An 18,056-nucleotide genomic window follows, 5' to 3' on the forward strand; every position below is an offset into this window, starting at 1 on the left:
CTGTTTTCCAACTGGCGTGCCGTTGACGTAAAAGGGTGCTGATTGGCTGGCTTGGGGAAACGTCCCAGCCAATGGCAGAGCTTGGATGCAGTGGCTGGATGGACCGGGTTGAGCATCCCTCGTGCTGGGGGAAGAGTGGCAGGTGGCAGTTCCTATCATCCGCAACCGCCTCTGTGGCAGCCGGGGATGATGGGAGTCAGGGTCCAATATTGAACAAATAATTTAAATTTAATAAACATAAGAAATAAAATGTAAGAAATAAATGCAATAAGTAACTAAATAAAAAAGAGAAAAAAGAAAGAAAGAAAGAGAAAGATGGAAGGAAGGAGGAAAGAAAGAGAGGGAAAGAAAGGAGAGAAGGAGGGAAGAAAAAAGAAAGGAAAGAAAGAAAGAAAGAAAGAAGAAAGAAAGAAAGAAAGAAAGAAAGAAAGAAAGAAAGAAAGAAAGATGGCCAGCATCTACTGGAAGTTGGCCAGTCAAGACCCTCAGAAAGATGCTTGGAAGGGGGTTGAGGTTAAGTCGCCCCATCAGCCAGGAGGGACTTGGAGGCAGCTGCCCTCCTGCACCCTGGTCCACCTCACAGGCTCGTTGTGGGGAACACTGCACCAAACCACAATCACCTGCTAGAGAAAGGACAGGATGCCAGTCCAGCAAAGATGGCGACTAAAATGGGTGTGAGGGCGTTTGCAGCTGCTTTTGGTGGGAGGCTTCGGCTCAGCCTTGGGCTTCAGAGAGCATCTCCCCGGAAAGCCATTCCTTCTGCAGGCCACCTCTCTGCCTTTGCCACCCTTGAGGTAGCTCAACCCTTGCCTTCAATTCAAAAACCCAGATAAAATACCAAAAGCAGCAGAATAATATCTACTACCCCCTCCTCCTCTTTCTTTAGATTAGCCTTCCTCAAGGAAGGTCCTCCTGAAGTGAGATCACAGGACACATTATCCCCAGCCAGCAACTCCTAATGGACTAGATCGCCACCCCATTAGCAGGGGGGATAACGAGGTGACATTTATACCGTGGTATACCAATAACCACAGATGGATCATAGGAATAGGATTCCTTTTGGATAAGGTTGAATCATAGAATCTAAGGCAGGAGTGTCTGACTGTGGCAATATTAAAGACTTGTGGACTTCAACTCCCAGAATTTCCCAGCCAGTAAATCGTGGACCACTTTATTTATTCCCAAACATCCCAAACAAGTTCTTGATGCAAATGTATAAATCTTGAACAACTCAGCTCCAAGTTATCTAAACTCCTTTTTTTTTTTTTGATAGGCCTAGCGATCTGCTGATCGATGGGATCATTAAATTGTTTTATTGTTGTTATAGTATGTGATATAAAAATATGTATTTTTTTTCCTTTGGTTTTGTTGGCTTTATTCTTTATACAGCTTCTGTAAGTCCATCTGATTTGTTGGACTGAAGTCCCATAACAAAATTTGCAACAAAGGAAAGACATAATTTTTTTTTTTTTCAGTAGCCATTGAAGGATAGCTCTTGGGAATTTGCAGAGAGCTGACCAAGTCACAAATCATTACATTTTTCCTCTGTTCTTTTGAGTCTCCTTCCACCTGGTAAAATAGAGAAGGAAAATTCACAGGAATGAAGAATACAATGGCTTTTCTCCTCTCCCTCCCTCCCTCCTTTGACAAACCAAACACAGCTACCTGGAGGATGGATTTTCTTGCGGAAATAAACTTCTGAAGCCCATAAAGTCCTTCCTGGATTCTTTAGGGGAAGATACAGGCCCCATCTGCTGTCTCAGGGACTGTCTTCTCCTCAGACTCCTGGCTCTTCATTTTCTAAAGGGAAAATTTTATCTGATGGAATTTCTCCAGGCGGGAGATATAAAAGCTCCCTGTGGAAGAAAAATTCTCCAAAATCAGTACAGATAATCCTCAATTTACAACCATCCTATCAGGGCTCCAACAAATCCACCCCCATTCAAATCATAAGTCTCTAGCTGCATATCTCCGAGAAAAAAAAAAGATTTATTAGAAGTGGCCATGTTGGCGTTAGCTGGGTGCAGCCGACACTAATATACATCATTCATTTCCCCCTTGACCCTGGCCTTCCCCCCCACCCCTGGATGTATATTCTCCAATGGGACACATCCATAGCCCAGAGTCATCAATCATGCTCTCCCGTAATATTCTTGCGTGCCCACAACTTTGGGCTACCAGGGCGATTATCTGAGGCACTTGAGGAATGCACTGTTTTCCCCCACTCCCTTTCTGCTGGTAGCTAAAAAGAACAAAGGAGTATTTTTAGTTGACACATTCATTTAGTGACCATCCGAAGATACAACGGCACTGGAAAAAAAAGGGACACGTGACTGGTTTTTACACTTACAACCGTCACGGTATCCCCACGGTCAAATTTGGACGCTTGGCAACTGACTGGTATTTATGACGGTTGCAGCATCTTGGAGTCCTGTGATCAGCCTTTTGGCCAGGGTGGAGGTCAACTTCTCAATCTTCCATGATAGGATGAAAATACTATGAGAACTCACCAGTTCCATGAGTAAGCAGCAGCCTCCAGTGTAATCAGCCAATCTTCCTTCTGGCTTCTCTGGAAACACCACCAAGGTGTTACAGGGGTACCATAATGCTACAGCTCCCACAGCTGGCTGGGGAATTCTGGGAATTGAAGTCCACAGTCTTAAAAGTTGCCGTGGTTGGACACCCGTGGCGTAAAGTCTTGCTGCTTGAGTAGCGGGTTGGGCTAGAATACCTCTGAGGTTCCCTTCCTACTCTTATTCTGTATTCTGACCTAGTCTACCTAATGGCACGACAAGAAGTAACGGAAGATTTATTTACTTAAATGGAGGATGAAGGTGATCAAAGAGAGAAGCAACTCTCTAAGGAGAAATTTCCTGACAGAACAATTAACCAGTGGAACGGCTCGCTACCAGAAGCTATGGGGGCTCCTCCATCACTGGAGGTTTTTAACAAGAGACTGGATTTGTGGGAAATGGTCTCAGGGTCTCCAGCTCGAGCAGGGCAAGGTTGGACTAGAAGACCTCTAAGGTCCCTTCCAACTCTATTCTTCTGTATTCTGCTCCCCGCCCTACAGGTGAGTCCTTACCTGCTTAGGAATGCTGAGGGAAGATGCCGTTCTTCAATTTTCCTGCACAGGCTGGGCTGCTCGGCTATTTATTCCCAAGCCCTGGGCTCTCGGCTTTTTCGTTCTCCCAGGCACAGAAGATGCTGTCAGAAGAATAATTTGGGGTTCCAACTCGAGCCGGGTCTGCACAAGAATAAATAAAAATGAGATCCAGGCAGCTGTGAGGAACGAAGAAATATTTATTCCTAACTAAAAGCAAGGAGTTTGCCTTTAAGGGGGCAAGCTGCAGAGAAAGGGGGCACAGCAGCAAACTTTTTAAAGAGGGAGCTACTCCAAGGTGTGGAAGTGTCTCTATGTGCTGATTCTAGGGTGACTCTTGAGGTGTGTGTGTGTGTGTGTAAGTATATATTCTTGTGAGCATGCAATTCCATTGAGAGGCTTAATTTAATTAACTCTAATTGCGTTTTGCAGACCTTCTCCTTTGATATGTGGATTAGGTCTGGGTAACTTATTTGGGGGGTTGAGTAATTTTGAGTAAAGGATTTTCATCCCTGTTTTGCAATTTTAACTTGCTTATTTTATTTTCAGACTAGCTCTATGCCCATGCTTCGCTACAAATCTATGTGGCCGGACTTAGTTTTTGGGGAGGAAAATAAGGGGTAAAAGTTCTGTCTCTGCCAACCAGCATCCATCAGTATTCACCTGGCTAGCATCCTGTCAGTGTGTGAGAGAGTTGAGAGCTGTTTGGAAACTGAAACAGCATTTGCGGTGTGAGCAAGGAGACAGCAAGGAGCCTGGGTGTGGCTTAGCTCAACTGTTCTGTACTAAAGCTGCTTGGTGCTGTGAAACTGAAACTCCTCTCCTCTGCTTGTGTTTTGCATTTGGAAGAGATTTCTTTTCAGGTGGGGAGGGGGAGTAGAACTCCTTACCATCAGAGCGTGTTAATAATAATAATAATAATAATAATAATAATAATAATAATAATAATAACAATAATAACAATAACAATAACAATAATAACAATAATATACGAAATACTAATGCTCTGGTGGTCCTTTCTTAGTGAGCGCCTAGAAGCAGAGAGGAACATATGGGCCAGATTTCAAGTTTGTAGGCTTTACGGTTTTGGAGATTTTGTGGTGATGCGTGAGTGGTATTTTGCTTTTATATAGATAGATTGTCAATTATCTAGTGGAGATGCCAATTCCCAGATTCCCAGTGTGGAATCTGTTAATGTTTTAAGGGAAGATGGGAACGGTATGAAGAATAAAATATATCCGGGTATGAAATTTCTCACAATGCCCATCAGCCCTTGTGCGCCAGGGCATGGTTGCCAGAACCCCTGGCTCTCCTTCTTGCATTCACCTGGATGGTCAACAGGTTCAAGATGCCTTCGTCCGTCATCCCTGATCAGCTCACCAGCCTGGAAAAAGGCCCCCTTCCTCTCTGCAGGTGGGAGGCAGCCTCCTAGGGTGGCACCAGCTCATGTTTAACTTCAGCTAGACTTGGTGGTCCTTTGCCGTGGACGTGGGAGAGGAAGCGGTGGCCTGGGGGGTGAGGGTGGACTTTCCAGGCCCTGGACTTGGGCAGAAGTCTTTTGCACTACACCTCCACTGAAACATCTCCAGGAGGCTCCTCAGGAAAGCCATGGCGGGCTTCTCTGGATGATCGTGGCACGGTGGGTAGGTGGCACAGCGGCTGATCCCGCCGGTCTTCTGCAGCTTCCTTGTCAGCTGTGCCATGCGCCGGATGAGCCGGGAGAGGGTGTCGGAGGGCTCCTCCTGCTCCTCCTGGATGACCTGCAGTTCCAGGTAGAAGCAGTCCAGGTGGTTGGCGTAGCAAACCTGTGAGACAGACACGGGGTGGCAGGAGTGAAAGGGCAGGAAGAGCTTTGGGGCTGAAGCAGGGAAGGAGATCCTCGGCTCCTCCTGGAGTCAATCCCCCCACTGCCTCTGATCAAAGGGGCCAGGACAGTTCGAAGCTGTACTCAGACAAATTGCCCATCAATAGACACAGCTAGATAAAGAACATCTACACACCACTCAAAAGAGGCCATCAAAAAGCCCAGAAGGAAACAAAAGGACCCAACACACCAGCAGTCAAAAGCCAGAGCAGCAAAGATCAACGCCAAGATCAACAGCAGACCAATAACCAGGAAGCAAAACTAGCAACAGGAACTAGCAACACAGACAAAAAAAGAGCTAGCAGTAAACAACAGTCTAAACAAGGGACCTTCAAGAACGCTTCCACCGACCCTGGCAGGGCGAGGCACAGGGAACCCCTTCTAGCATTAATGATGTTCCTTAGTTGGATAATAAAACGTTTGCAAGAAAACAATCAATCTTAGAGAGCATGAAGGATCCCACAGTTGTTGCCCTCCTCCTCTTCCTCTCCCCCTCCTTCTTTCCCTCCCCTCCTCCTCCCCTCCTCCTCCCCCCTCCTCTTTCTTTCCTCCATTTCCTCTCCCCTTCCCCCTCTTCTTCCCCCTCTTCCTCTCCTTATCCTCTTCCTCTCCCCCTCCTTCTTTCCCTCCCTCCTCCTCCCCCCCCCTCCCCCTCCTCCTCTTCTCTTCCTCTCCTCCATTTCCTCTCCTCCCCTCTCCCTCCTCTTCCTGTCCCCTCTTCCTCTCCTTATCCTCTTCCCTCTCCTCCTCCTTTTCCTCTCCTCCTTGTCCTCCCCCTCTCCCCTCCTCCTCCTCCTCCTCCTCCTCCTCCTCTCCACAACCTTCTTTCCCTTCCAGCATTGTTACTTAGCTGGATCCTGAAACATCTGCAAGCAAACAACCAAGCTCAGAGCAGAGGTGTCCAGCCTTGGGAACTTAAGACTTGTGGACTTCAATCCCCAGGATTCATATCCAAGTCCCCTTTTCACCCTTGAAACACCCAAGAAGCACCTACCGTGATGTCCTCCGGGGTGTAGAGAGGCCCGATGTTGTTGGAATTGCCCTGGAGAGGAAAGGAACAGGATGTTGGGGTGATGGGCAGCTTAAGAATCCGGTGCTGGAGTTGACACCCTGTTCTTTCTGACACCCCCAGATCTTGCCTGGATTCCTCCTGCTGAAAACTAGTTGCATGGCTCCCCCGTCCCCATTTTAAAGCAAGAAATACAGAAACAATGACCTTCATCCTAAAATAGTTACACAGAATTTTTTAAAAAAAAATTGAAAGAAAATCCAAATCCAGTCAAATGAAAATCTCGGCACTGAACCTTCCTCATGTGTTCCTCACACCCAAAATCCCAGTTAGACAGAAACTCGGCTTCAAAGCCCTTGAAAGGAACCGATTCATCGCTGTCTATGGATTGTTATCCCAAGCCAGGATCTCATCCGTGGCCCTTTCCAGAAGGATGAGCAGGAATGTTGGCAGGAAAGAGCCTCAAAGAAGAAGGGAAGGAAGAACAAGGCCGCCCTGCCTTTGTAGGCCATGGGACCAAGATGAAGGAGGTCACGTGCGCTTGTAAATTATCTCCACGCTGGTGGGCCGAGGAGTCTGGATGGAGACATTGTAGAGCCTTCCAAGATGCTGTTCCGATGTTGTGAGTACTGAATAATTTGCTGTTACATCTCACGATATGCACACTGCTAAGATGCTACAAGCAGGGGTCCACCCTTAAATCTAGTTTCCCGGGGGCAACGGAGCCATGCAAACTCAACCACGATGAGACCTAAGCTCTGCTTTAAGGTTTATAGAATATTGTTTGTAGTGGTGACCATTTGCACCGGCTTCCTTTGGCCGTTTCAGTGTAGCTGTTTGAAACATCTCACGCACCCTCGCATCCAATAACCACGCATCCAATAACCCACGATTAAACAAGCCAGGACTTCAAGAGAAACCCCCCCCCAAACCCAGTTTGTGTTGTAGTTAGGCTTGTTGGCCATTCGGTTGTCTTCTGGAGTGGGGGGTGGGGGGAAGGGCGCTTGATGTCCACTCACCATCTCCTTCATGAAGGTGTCCAGCAGCCGGATAGATTCCTGCTGGCAGAGGAGGGGTCTGCTGGCAGAGAGGTTCATGATGGCCACGGTCCAGAGGACTTGGTAGAGACGAGGTGGGGAGGAAGATCTGGGGGCCCCACGACCCATCCTGGCCTTCATCTCGGGGGGCCGAAGCTCTGCATGGGAAAGCAGCCACGGAAATTAGGATGCAATGGAGTCCTTTCCCTCCCATTTAAAGGCAGGGAGTTTAGAGAGGAAGGGACGGAGGGCTTCCTGGTCCACCACTTCCCAATGCCTGGCCCTCCCCTACTGTTTCCCCTTGTGTCTTCCTGGAACCACTGTCTAGTTCAGGGTGTCCAACCTTGGCAACTTTAAGACTTGTGGACTTCAACTCCCAGAATTCCTCAGCCAGCTTGGCTGAGGAATTCTGGGAGTTGAAGTCCACAAGTCTTAAAGTTGCCAAGGTTGGACACCCCTGCTCTACAATCTCTCCACTTTACTCCAGGAGAAAAGAAATAGGAATGTCTGGCTGGAAAATTCTGGGAATTGAACGCCACAAGTCTCCAAGCTGCCTGCTGGCTGAGGAATTCTGGGAGTTGAAGTCCATAAGTCTTAAAGTTGCCAAGGTTGGACACCCCTGGTCTAGTTCAACAGTCTGGGTGGAGGGGCTTCCAAGTGGACCAGGAAGGCCCCCTCCAAGGCTGTTGAACTAGAAGATTTCCAAGGTCCTTTCCAGCCCTATTCTGATTGATTGATTGATTGATTGATTATATAGGTCAAAAAAGCAAAATTTAAAAAAAAAACACTTTTTTGCAATATGATTTGTTTGCCTCCAGTGCCGTGCTGGGAGGGGGTGATGGGGGAGATGGGGTGGGGGCAGTTTGAGTCCAGCACACCTGGAAGGCAAGAGGCAGGAGAAAGGGCTCTCCTCATCTCCAAGAATTATGGCTTTAATTCCTCTTTGTTACTTGGGGTGTGGCTCTGGTGTAAACATGGACGACCCTTTAGCTTTTTAATCCAGCAGGGCAGCGCTGGAAATGCATTAGCTGTGAGATTAATCCTCTTAATCTGATCTGAAACATTAAACGCAGAAAGGAATGAATCTACCATCTACATTGCCTGGTTTTGTGATTTAAGCCGTTTAATGCTCCCGTGAGGCCGTTAGTAAAGGCTGTTTTTAAACACAGGTAGTCCTCAACTTATGACCACAACTGAGCCCAACATTTCTGTTAAGCGAGGCAGTTTTTAAATGAGTTTTTTTGCCCCATTTTACAAATGGCTATTTATTACGAAATAAATACATCTAGTTGCCAAACATCCGAATTTCGATCACGTAATCCTGAGGAGGCTGCAAATGGTCGTAAGTGTGAAAAATGGTCCTATGTCAATTTTGTCAGTGCCGTTGTAACTTGGAATGGCTGCCTGTACTTTTCATTTTCTATTGAAAAGAGGGTGGGGGGAAGAAAGGCATCATTGCACCCAAACTCTTTCAACTGGTTGTGCAAATTCTGCTTGTATTCATTTGATATCAGCAGAAGCAGCCCGGCCCGTTGTAAAAAGGGAAACTCTGCACAAACACACACAAACACAGGACCATTTCCATCCTGTGGATTCCGGGGGCCCCAGATGCCTGGCTACGTGCTGTGTGCTCTTTGCAGCCCACTTTGAAATCTGCAAGTATTCCAAATAGTTTCCTTTGTGGCTGAGATCAAGATCAAGCAAACGCAAAGAGAGCGGTGGCCAGATTAATCCGAGGGAAAGATTTTTAAAGGGGCTTCTGGGATTTTCTTGAGCCAGGAGAGGAGAGAGACGGATGAGAAAGCAGGAAAAAATGTCCTATCGCTTGTAACGCAGCTGGGCTCGACAAGTGCAAAACACTTGGCGCTGGGCATGGTCCCTAGTGGGGAGCGCGTTGCTGGGAGGGGCATTTTCCTTTTTTTTAAAAAAAAAATCACAGACCAGGAGGCAGGGAGAAGAAAAAAAGAAACCTCCATCCCCTTGTTCCAGATGTGGAAACCGAAAGAGAAGCGGTTGGGTGGGGTCATAACTGATTTAGCAACCAGGCATTAGGGGCATCCTCAGGCTTCCATTCTTCTTCAAGGTTTGTTTATTTATTTCTATTTTATTTGCAAACTTTATTGGCCGCCCATGTTACTACAGGGTAACTCTGAGCAGCTTACACAGGCTCGTTCCTTTGTTAAAAACCTGCTGCCCCCTCCCCCTTCCGAAACCCCCAACCATCACTTAAACTGAGGGGGGGTAGTTGTTAGTTCCCCTCTGTCACTTGTTTTCCTTCATTTGTTAAATTTGCTTTCCTACATTTATTGCTTAATAACTAACTTGAGGTGGCAAACTTACACAATACTCCTTCCTCCTCCTCCTCCAACAACCTTGTGAGGTAGGTTGGGCAGAGAAAGAGAGAGGGTCTGGCCCAAAGTTGCTCAGCCGGCTTTCATGCCTAAGGCGGAACTAGAACTCACCGTCTCCTGGTTCCTTGACCAGCACCTTCCTTAACTACTACACCAAACTGGCTCAGGATGCACGCTAGAGGAGGAATCACCTGTGGTCCTGCTTTCCACCTCTCTTTTGCTTCCCTTATCTTCATAAGCTGCACACTGGTGAAAGGAAGGGCATCTGGCCAGTAAATACTCAACTCCATTCTCTAGCCCACAAGGGATTATGGGGTCGTTAAAAGATTCTTCATAAAAAGAATTAAGACGAATTTGCAAAGGTGTCAGCCTTCAAGATTTTCTCCCTTTGTTTTGCATCTTTCGGCTGTCATAAGTAACGGGGTGGGGGTGGGGGTGGAGGGGAGGATGATTATGGGAAGTGAGCTGGAGGTGTTACAAACCAGAACTGTATAAACTGGGGGGTACATTCTTGCTTAGGTTTCTATTCTATGCTATGCGCAGCTGCAAACCTTTATCAAACTATGTCAAGGTCAACGGACAGAAGCTTCATCACCACCTGAAGATGCCCACATGATGGTATACACAACTTTTAATTGGAGGAACCAATTGAACTATTGGGGGTGGGAACGTTGCCATTACTTTGTATATGTGATTTACGCGCCCGTTTTCTCAGATTCAGAATTCTTTTGTTGCTACCACTTGATTTCCAGTAAAAGATATCTTTTCTCTAATTAAAAGAGTCTAAATGTTTCTTTCTTGCATTTTGAATGGAGCATCATCTGACAAAAGGTCTTTGGAGCAACCCAAGCTAACTATCTCCATTTTCTTTCCGATGGCTCTGAAAAATTAAGTTCCTTTGGGTAGAGTAACGGATAACGGAATAGATGGCCAATACCCTTTTTAACTCCGGCTTGCTCCTTGTAAGCCGCCCAGAGGTGCTTTTTCAAGAGGCAATTGGACTTCCTTTGTTTTTTTTCCTTGAAGACATTTCTCTTCTCATCCAAGAAGCTTCTTCAGTTCTGACCGAATGGCGGAGAATGGAAGGATTTGTATTTCTTGCAGTCAGAACTGAAGAAGCTTCTTGGGTGAGAAGCAAAACCTCTTCAAGGAAAAAAAAAACCTCAAGAAAGTCCAGTTTCCTCTTGAAAAAGCACCTTTGGGACCACCTGGATGATTGAGAATCTCCAGAGACATAAACCGCCCAGAGTGAGTGGGTGGGTGGCCATAGAAGTCAAATCTTTCCCTTCATTTTCACACCTCCCTGCCTAATAGGATCCCTTTTCTCCAGCTTCTGAAGTCTGCTAAGGTTCCATCCACACCATCTCCAGCTCTGTTTTTGTATACTGGGTGGGCTTCCTGCTATCCGGGACAGGGGACTGACCGGGAGTGTGCTGGGTGCACCCTGAACTGGAAAAACAATATTTATTTTCCTTGACAGCAAGAAACATTAGGGGCCTTAGACAGTGGCAATAAATTTGCATTCTTCCTGCTGTCTCTCTGCATGTTTCTTTTGAAAATGCTTTTTTTCCTCCCATGCCAAAACTTAGATGGAACGAAAGGGGGTGAGTGGGAGCGCTCTAAAAAGAAACATCTCCGGCAGTAAAGACTCTTAAGTTCTCTCTCCGTGCATCCCCCACCCACCCAAAAGGGCCACCCAGACCCCCAGATCCAGGGTCCGTCTGTCCTTTCCTTGTTTTTCCTTTCCCCCCAGAAAAAACTTCCACCCACCTTCCAGAAAAGTTCTTGGGAGAATCTTTGCAGCAGCCAAGTTGCGATCCTCACAGAATCCTTCCGGGGAGAGTTCTGGATCCCAGGATCCTTGGGACCCACTCCCAAATTTTCCAGCTGACTGACACCACTTAGAAGGAGCCAACTCGGGTGTCCCACCTTCTCAGAACTTCCTTGAAACTGCAGCCTTTCCCTGCAAAAATAAAAATAAAAACAAAAACATTGGGTTGCACCCCTTCAGGTTGGCCTCTTTTCTTGCTCGGGCCAATTCCTTGGATTGCCAAGAAGTCAGCGGCCCGTGTGATGACCAGGATGTTTTTTAAGGAACCACCAGAGGATGGTTCGCTTGGGTGGTCTTCCTGCCCACAGATTCTTCTTCAGCAATGGGCAAAGGAACGTGAGTGGCTTAGAATTCAGTGGTCTCCAACCGTGGCAACTTTAAGACTTGTGGACTTCAACCCCCAGAATTCCTATCTAAGTGGTCACCAGAACAGGTGTTGTTACCTTATAAAACAGGGATCTCCAAACATGGCAACCGGAAGACTTGTGGACTTCAACTCCCAGAATTCCCCAGCCAGCAAAGCCTGAAGACTTGTGGACTTCAACTCCTCTGAGTCTTTAGGTGTTTAGTATTTATTTGTCAATCGCTTACAAGGTACAGGTATAAGAATAAACATAGTTTTGAATACATGAAATGGATACTTATAAGAAAAATAAAAAGAAACAACAGGACAGGGACGGTTGGCGCGCTTATGCACGTCCCCTACAGGCCTCTTAGGAAAAGGGTGAGGTCAATAGTAGACAGTCTAAGGTTAAAGTTTCTGGGTTTGGGGAAGAAACCACAGAGTCAGGTAGAGGATTCCAGACATTGACCACTCTGTTGCTGAAGTCGTATTTCCTGCCATCAAGTTTGGTGTGGTTAACCTTGAGTTTGTATCTATTGTGTGCTCTTGTATTGCTATTGTATTGTATTGTCCACAAGTCTTCAAGGAACTATGGATGGAAACTAAACAAGGAGAGATTCAACCTGGAAATGAGGAAAAACTTTCTGACAGTGAGAATAATCAACCCATGGAACAGAAGTTGCCCTCGGAAGTTGTGGGAGCGCCACCATTTGAGACCTTCAAGAAGAGACTGAAATGGTATAGCGTCTCCCACTTGGGTGGGAGGGGTTGGACTAGATGACCTATAAGTTCCCTTCCAACTCTGATTATCTGTTATCTGTTCGGAGATCCCTGCTTTAAAAGGTGGTTTGATCTGGTGATCTCTCCTCTGGGAGATGAAGCCTGCAAGTCTTCCAGTTGAGAAGGTTGGAGACTTTTGGCTTAGGGGTTCAAGCATCCATCAGTGGAAGAATATACAGCTTAGCCCTCGTGATTTATTCCAAGCCTCCCCCCACCCCCACCCCAAGTTGTAAGAGAAGGAAAGAAATAAAAAAAAAAGGTGTGATACAAAATTACAGAATAGAATAATGGAGTTGGAAGGGACCTTGGAGGTCTTCTAGTCCAAGTGGTGGTCCCGTCTCTTCTGGAAAACCTCCAGTGTTGGAGCAGCCACCACTTCTGGAGGCGGGCGGTTCCACTGGCTGATTGTCCCCACTGCCAGGAAGTTTCTCCTGAATTCCAGGTTGCTTCTCTCCTAGATTAGATTCCACCCTTTGCTTCTTTTCCTGCCTTCTGGGGCTTTGGAGGACAGGCTGAGCCATCCCTCCGCTAAGCCAACCATTCCCTCCACACTGTCCGACTATTGACTAAGTCTGCACTACTCTTCCTGTTAATCTTCTCGTCCCTCCTTATCGCCCCTCCCCTCCCCCCACGTGTGACTGTGGGACTGTCACTCTGTCGCTTGTATCCTTACGATTTATATGGACTGTTTCCTGGTATGATTTGATGGCTTATTGTGCCCTATGACTATTATTGTTGTACCTGACGATTCTCGACTCTTGACGAATGTCTCTTTTCTTCTATGCACCCTGAGAGCATTTGCACCAAAGACAAATTCCTTGTGTGTCCAATCACACTTGGCCAATAAAAGAATTCTGTTCTGTTCTATTTTATTTTATATTCTATATTCTATTCTATTCTATATTCTATTCTATATTCTATTCTGTCCTATCCTATCCTATTCCTCTATCCCATCTTATCCTTATTGTACCCTATGACTATTCTTGATTCTTGATGAATGTATCTTTTCTTTTATGTACACTGAGAGCATTTGCACCAAAGACAAATTCCTTGTGTGTCCAATCACACTCGGCCAATAAAGAATTCTATTCTATTCCATATTTTCTCTTCTCTTCTCTTTCTCTCTTTCTGTCTCCTTCTCTATTCTATTATGTTCCTATTTTCCATTCCATTCCATATCTTCTCTTCTCCTCTCCTCTCCTCTCCCCTCCTCTTTCCTTCTCTCTCCTTCTCTATTCTATTCTATTCTATTCTATTATTCTATTCTATTCTATTCTATTCTATTCTATTCTATTCTATTATTCTGTTCTGTTCTATTCTATTCTATTCTATTCTATTCTATTCTATTCTAAAAAAGCTGGAAATTTGAGACAAATGGCTGCCCAATCTCTTCTTGAAAACCTCCAATATTGGAGCACCCACAATTTCTGGAGGGAAGCCATTCCATTGATTAATTGTTCTCATTGTCAGGAAGGAAATTTCTCATTACAGGAGAGTTTGTAAGAATAGCATTTAGAATTTGGCTTCTGTAATTCGAAATTTTCCTTCCAGATGCTTAGGAACTTTTTCTCTTTTTCAGATTGCTCTTGCTTTTCTTTAACGTGACCCACCCAGTGTCTCCTGAAGTCAGGCGGCCTCTGAATTATATTCAATTAGTACATTGTTTTTTTGGGCCAGCAGCCTATGAATGTGGCTTCCGTTTGGGGTGAGTAATGGCCCGTTATAAACTTATCCTCCAGGTGGTTTTAGTTCCTCCCACGCAGGACTCTGATCAGGAGGCATCTCAGATAGGTTTTGAGATAAAGACTCCTCCAATATTCGTATCTGAGCAAGAAAGGCCTTGCTTCAATGAAACAGGGGGTTGGGCTGGAAGACCTCCAAGGTCCCTTCCAACGCTTGTTATTCTGTCTCCAAGCTAAGTTTTCATTGTGCCATGAGAAAGGGTGATTGTTACAAGGTTCTCACGAGCAATTCTTAGCCTTTCTGGATTTTCCAGTGGATTCTTCTATTATTTCTTTTTTTAAAAAAAATTCCAACAATAATAACAACAATAGCAATGGAAAGCCAGAACAGCTGGAAGGGCATCACCCACCCGTGTTATCTGTTCTTGCAAGAAACTTTAATAGAGTTGGAAGGGACCTTGGAGGTCTTCTAGTCCAACCCCCCCCCCCTTCTCAAGCAGGAGACCTATACCATTTCAAACAAAGAGCTGTCCAGTCTCTTCTGAAAGACCTCCCGTGATGGAGCCCCCACAAAGTCTGGAGGAAGCCATTCCACTGGCTCATTGACCCCACCGCCATTTTGCAAGCCCAGCCCAAGGTACCTCTGTCCTGAAGGCTCTGGTCTTTGCGAGAGCAACAGGAATCCTTCAAGGAAGCCACAATTTTTGGTCCTGGTGGGTGGATGTTAGGGACCACCAGAAACAAGGATCCCAGGCATGGTATAATCCCAGAAGGTCTTCTCCTGTTCCATCGCTTGCCAAGACCTCCAGAGCTTCTCCGAGGTTCCTTCAACCTCTTTGCAGCCTCCCTCCTTGGTGTTGTCAGATTTATGACCAGGCTTTTAAAAAAATAACCCCCCACTAACCATATTCTACACCCGGGATGAGCCAGGCTTTCGCCCCACCTCTGCGATGTTGAAATGGCTGCGCAGAATGAAAACTAGGCGACTTTTCCAAATATTTTCTGGCTGTCCCCCTAACGCAGCCCGTAATGCTCTCGTATCTCTTCCTGCCAAGGAGCTTGTTGGACAACCTTTCAAGTCAGAAAAACCATTTTCAAGTCAACAGATTTGGAGCCTCGAGGGTGGGGAGACCCCTTGGAGGCTGCACAATTGTGCCCAACTTTGAAGCTATCAATCCAATCAATCCCACCCAATTCTCAGTTCTAGTCACAGCTGCCTGAGTTTTGCTTTTGATTTCCGCCACTTCTCTCCGGCACAAAGACCGGCAAATTATGGGGTGATTTAGAGACAGATTAGCCATCTTAGCAGTAGGAATGAATACAAAGCTGACCAGGATGTAACCTAGGTTTGTGCCTGTTTGATCAGGTTATCGGACTGAAAGCAAGCTTGATTAAGAAGTGAGACAAAAGTGGGAGCCCCTATTGACCAGTGTCAGAAGAATAATTTGGGGGTCCAACTCGAGCCGGGATGGCGCAAGAATAAATGAAAATTAAATCTAGACAGCTGTGAGGAAACAAGAAATATTTATTCCCCAAAGCAAACAGCTTTGCTTTAAGGGGCAGCTACAGAGAAATGGGGTGCAGCGAGATTGTTTTATAGGGGAGCTTGTCCTGGGTGTGGAATTGTGTATGTTGATTCTAGGGCGACACTGGAGGGGCGTGGCGTGTATAAGCAGATGTCATCTAGGATGAAAACCATCTGGCTGAAATGGTATAGGGTTTCCTGCCTGGGCAGGGGGCTGGACTAGAAGACCTCCAAGGTCCCTTCCAACTCTGTTATTCTATTCTGTTCCGTTCTATTCATGTTTATGCTTGTGAACATGCGGTTCAGCTGGGAGACCATTTTAATTAACTCTGTTTGTGTTTACAGACCTTCTCCTTCGATATGTGGATTAGATCTGAGTAACCTACTTGGGGATGCACGGAACTTTGAGTAAAAGATTTTCCCCCGTTTGCTATTTTGACTTGATTAACCTAGTTGCAGCTTGACTGTCACTTTTCCAGCGCTGATTCTCAGTCCATTCTCAGTTAATGTTTAAGGGAAGATGGAAACAGTGCAAAGAATAAAATATATTTGGATATAAAACTTCCCACGCCAGGTTGGCCTCTGATGTCTCCAGTTTGTTGAATGAGCCACAGGGCCACGTTTCCACAAACAGAAAACTAAAACCAGATCCCTTCAAGCCAGGTTTCTCAATCTTGGCCATCTGAAGAGGTGTGGAGTTCAATTCCCAGGATTCCCCAGCCAGCAATTAATCAGGTCTGCTGGCTAAGGGGGCCCTCGGAGTTGAAGTCCAGACCTCTTAAGACGGCCAAGACTTAGGAAACGCCGATTTTACAGAATGTTGTGTGAGCAAACTGGACACCCTTCAGACGTGCAGGGTTTGAAAAGACCCAGACAACAGCTACAATCCCAGGGGGCTCTTGCAGGATTTTAGGAATATCCAGGAGCACCGAGTGTGTGTGGGGAAAAACGAGCAAGGGTGTGGAGTTGATTTGTTTCTGAGGAAAAAGGCAACCGACTTGATAATCAGCTCCAGAAATGGAATGCGCCGTTTTCTTCGCCCCCAATGGGCTAATCCTGAACCAGAACTGAGCAAAAACTATTTTAATCAACTGCCTCTCCCTTTTCCTTTCTCAAAGATAAGATTATAAGGCAAGAGGAAAAACAAAGCCAAGTGTTGCAATGTGGGAATTTGTATTTAGGTCAGTGTTTCTCAATCTTGGCCGTTTGAAGATGCGTGTGGACTTCAGCTCCCAGAATTCCCCAGCCAGCAGAACATTTAGAATATATTGATTTATAGTTTCATGGAACGGATCCAACGGTGACCAAGGATCGCAGCCAAAAGATATGATACGTTTGCAGACCAAATCAGGTCAAAGAAAACGACGAAATAAAAAAAAATGTCCCTGTTGGACAGAAGCTCGGGGGAAGCCAAAACAGCTGAAGTTGTGGTTGTCCAAGAACTGTGTGAAGTTGTGTTAAGAAGGGCATACAATGGAAACTGTGTTTGTCGGAGCAAGGAACAAGGATCAGGGAGAGTTTCCATGACACCAAATTTCAGAAGGTGGGAAGCAGTAAGATTTGGGGCTGAGTAGTTACAGGGTCAACATAGAGCAGGCGTGGACAACTATGGCCCTTTTATGAATTATGGACTTCAACTCCCAGAATTCCTGAGCAAGTTTGCTCAGGAATTCTGGGAGTTGAAGTCCATAATTCATAAAAGGGCCATAGTTGCCCACGCCTGACATAGAGTTTTAGGATGCCACTGAATTTAAGAGCAAGCACTTAGATAGATTCCTCCACCTCTTCCCAAGGCCCAGGAGGACACAACAGACAAAACATGGTGTACCCCCCGCCCTTAAATGTGGGTAATCCTTGACTTACGACCATAATGGAGCCATCATTTCTGTGGCTGAGGAAGATATTTGTTCAGTGAGTTTCACTTCATTTAGTGACGTTCCTGGCCAGAGTTGTTTAAGTGAATCACGAACTCAAGAACCACAGTTGTTAATAGCAACAGCACTTAGACTTATATATCTTTAGAGTGCTTTTACAGCCCCTCTCTACGCAGTTTTTACAGAGTCAGCCTCTGGCCCCCAACCATCTGGGTCCTCATTTTACTGATTTCGGAAGGACGGGAGGCTGAGTCAACCTTGAGCAAGATCGAACTCCTGGCGGTGGGCAGAGTTAGCCTGCAATACTCCATTCTAACAGGAAGGAAGGAAGGAAGGAAGGAAGGAAGGAAGGAAGGAAGGAAGGAAGGAAGGAAGGAAGGAAGGAAGAAGAAGGAAGGTTGGTTGGTTTACAGAGTCAGCCTCTGGCCCCCAACAATCTGGGTCCTCATTTTACTGATTTCGGAAGGACGGGAGGCTGAGTCAACCTTGAGCCGGTCAAGATCGAACTCCTGGCGGTGGGCAGAGTTAGCCTGCAATACTCCATTCTAACAGGAAGGAAGGAAGGAAGGAAGGAAGGAAGGAAGGAAGGAAGGAAGGAAGGAAGGAAGGAAGGAAGGAAGGAAGGAAGGTTGGTTGGTTTTACAGAGTCAGCCTCTG

The 18,056-nt window shown here is 46.1% G+C and overlaps 2 protein-coding genes across 5 annotated transcripts in view; one reads left to right on the forward strand and one right to left on the reverse strand.

The window, feature by feature from the left end:
- Positions 1–7,379, forward strand: part of CAPNS1 (calpain small subunit 1) — a 186,504-nt gene extending 179,125 nt beyond the window's left edge. Inside the window, exon 12 of the transcript XR_015750395.1 lies at positions 7,342–7,379. The gene's annotated coding sequence lies outside the window, so the exon portion shown is untranslated. The remainder of the gene's footprint in view (positions 1–7,341) is intronic.
- On the reverse strand, positions 1,295–15,059 carry LOC148129987 (uncharacterized). 4 transcript variants are annotated; one of them, XM_087970303.1, is made up of 9 exons: positions 14,642–15,059; positions 11,135–11,327; positions 6,996–7,171; positions 5,962–6,009; positions 4,430–4,908; positions 3,086–3,247; positions 2,511–2,637; positions 1,666–1,856; positions 1,295–1,569 (listed from the first exon to the last, which is right to left on the reverse strand). In XM_087970303.1, the coding sequence occupies exons 3-5, from the start codon at positions 7,152–7,154 to the stop codon at positions 4,564–4,566; spliced, it is 552 nt and encodes a 183-aa protein (XP_087826429.1). In that variant the 5' UTR covers positions 7,155–7,171; positions 11,135–11,327; positions 14,642–15,059; the 3' UTR covers positions 1,295–1,569; positions 1,666–1,856; positions 2,511–2,637; positions 3,086–3,247; positions 4,430–4,563. The 4 variants fall into 4 exon arrangements, with proteins under 4 accessions (XP_087826429.1, XP_087826430.1, XP_087826427.1 ...); XM_087970304.1 differs by lacking the exon at positions 14,642–15,059 and adding an exon at positions 11,639–11,845; XM_087970301.1 differs by lacking the exons at positions 6,996–7,171; positions 11,135–11,327; positions 14,642–15,059 and having other exon boundaries at positions 5,962–6,217.
- Positions 15,060–18,056: the final 2,997 nt, after the last annotated feature.

The sequence above is a fragment of the Notechis scutatus genome, chromosome 8, assembly GCF_049901735.1.
Source record: "Notechis scutatus isolate UNSWTSFEM ecotype Mainland chromosome 8, rNotScu1.2, whole genome shotgun sequence".
Lineage (NCBI taxonomy): Eukaryota > Metazoa > Chordata > Lepidosauria > Squamata > Elapidae > Notechis > Notechis scutatus.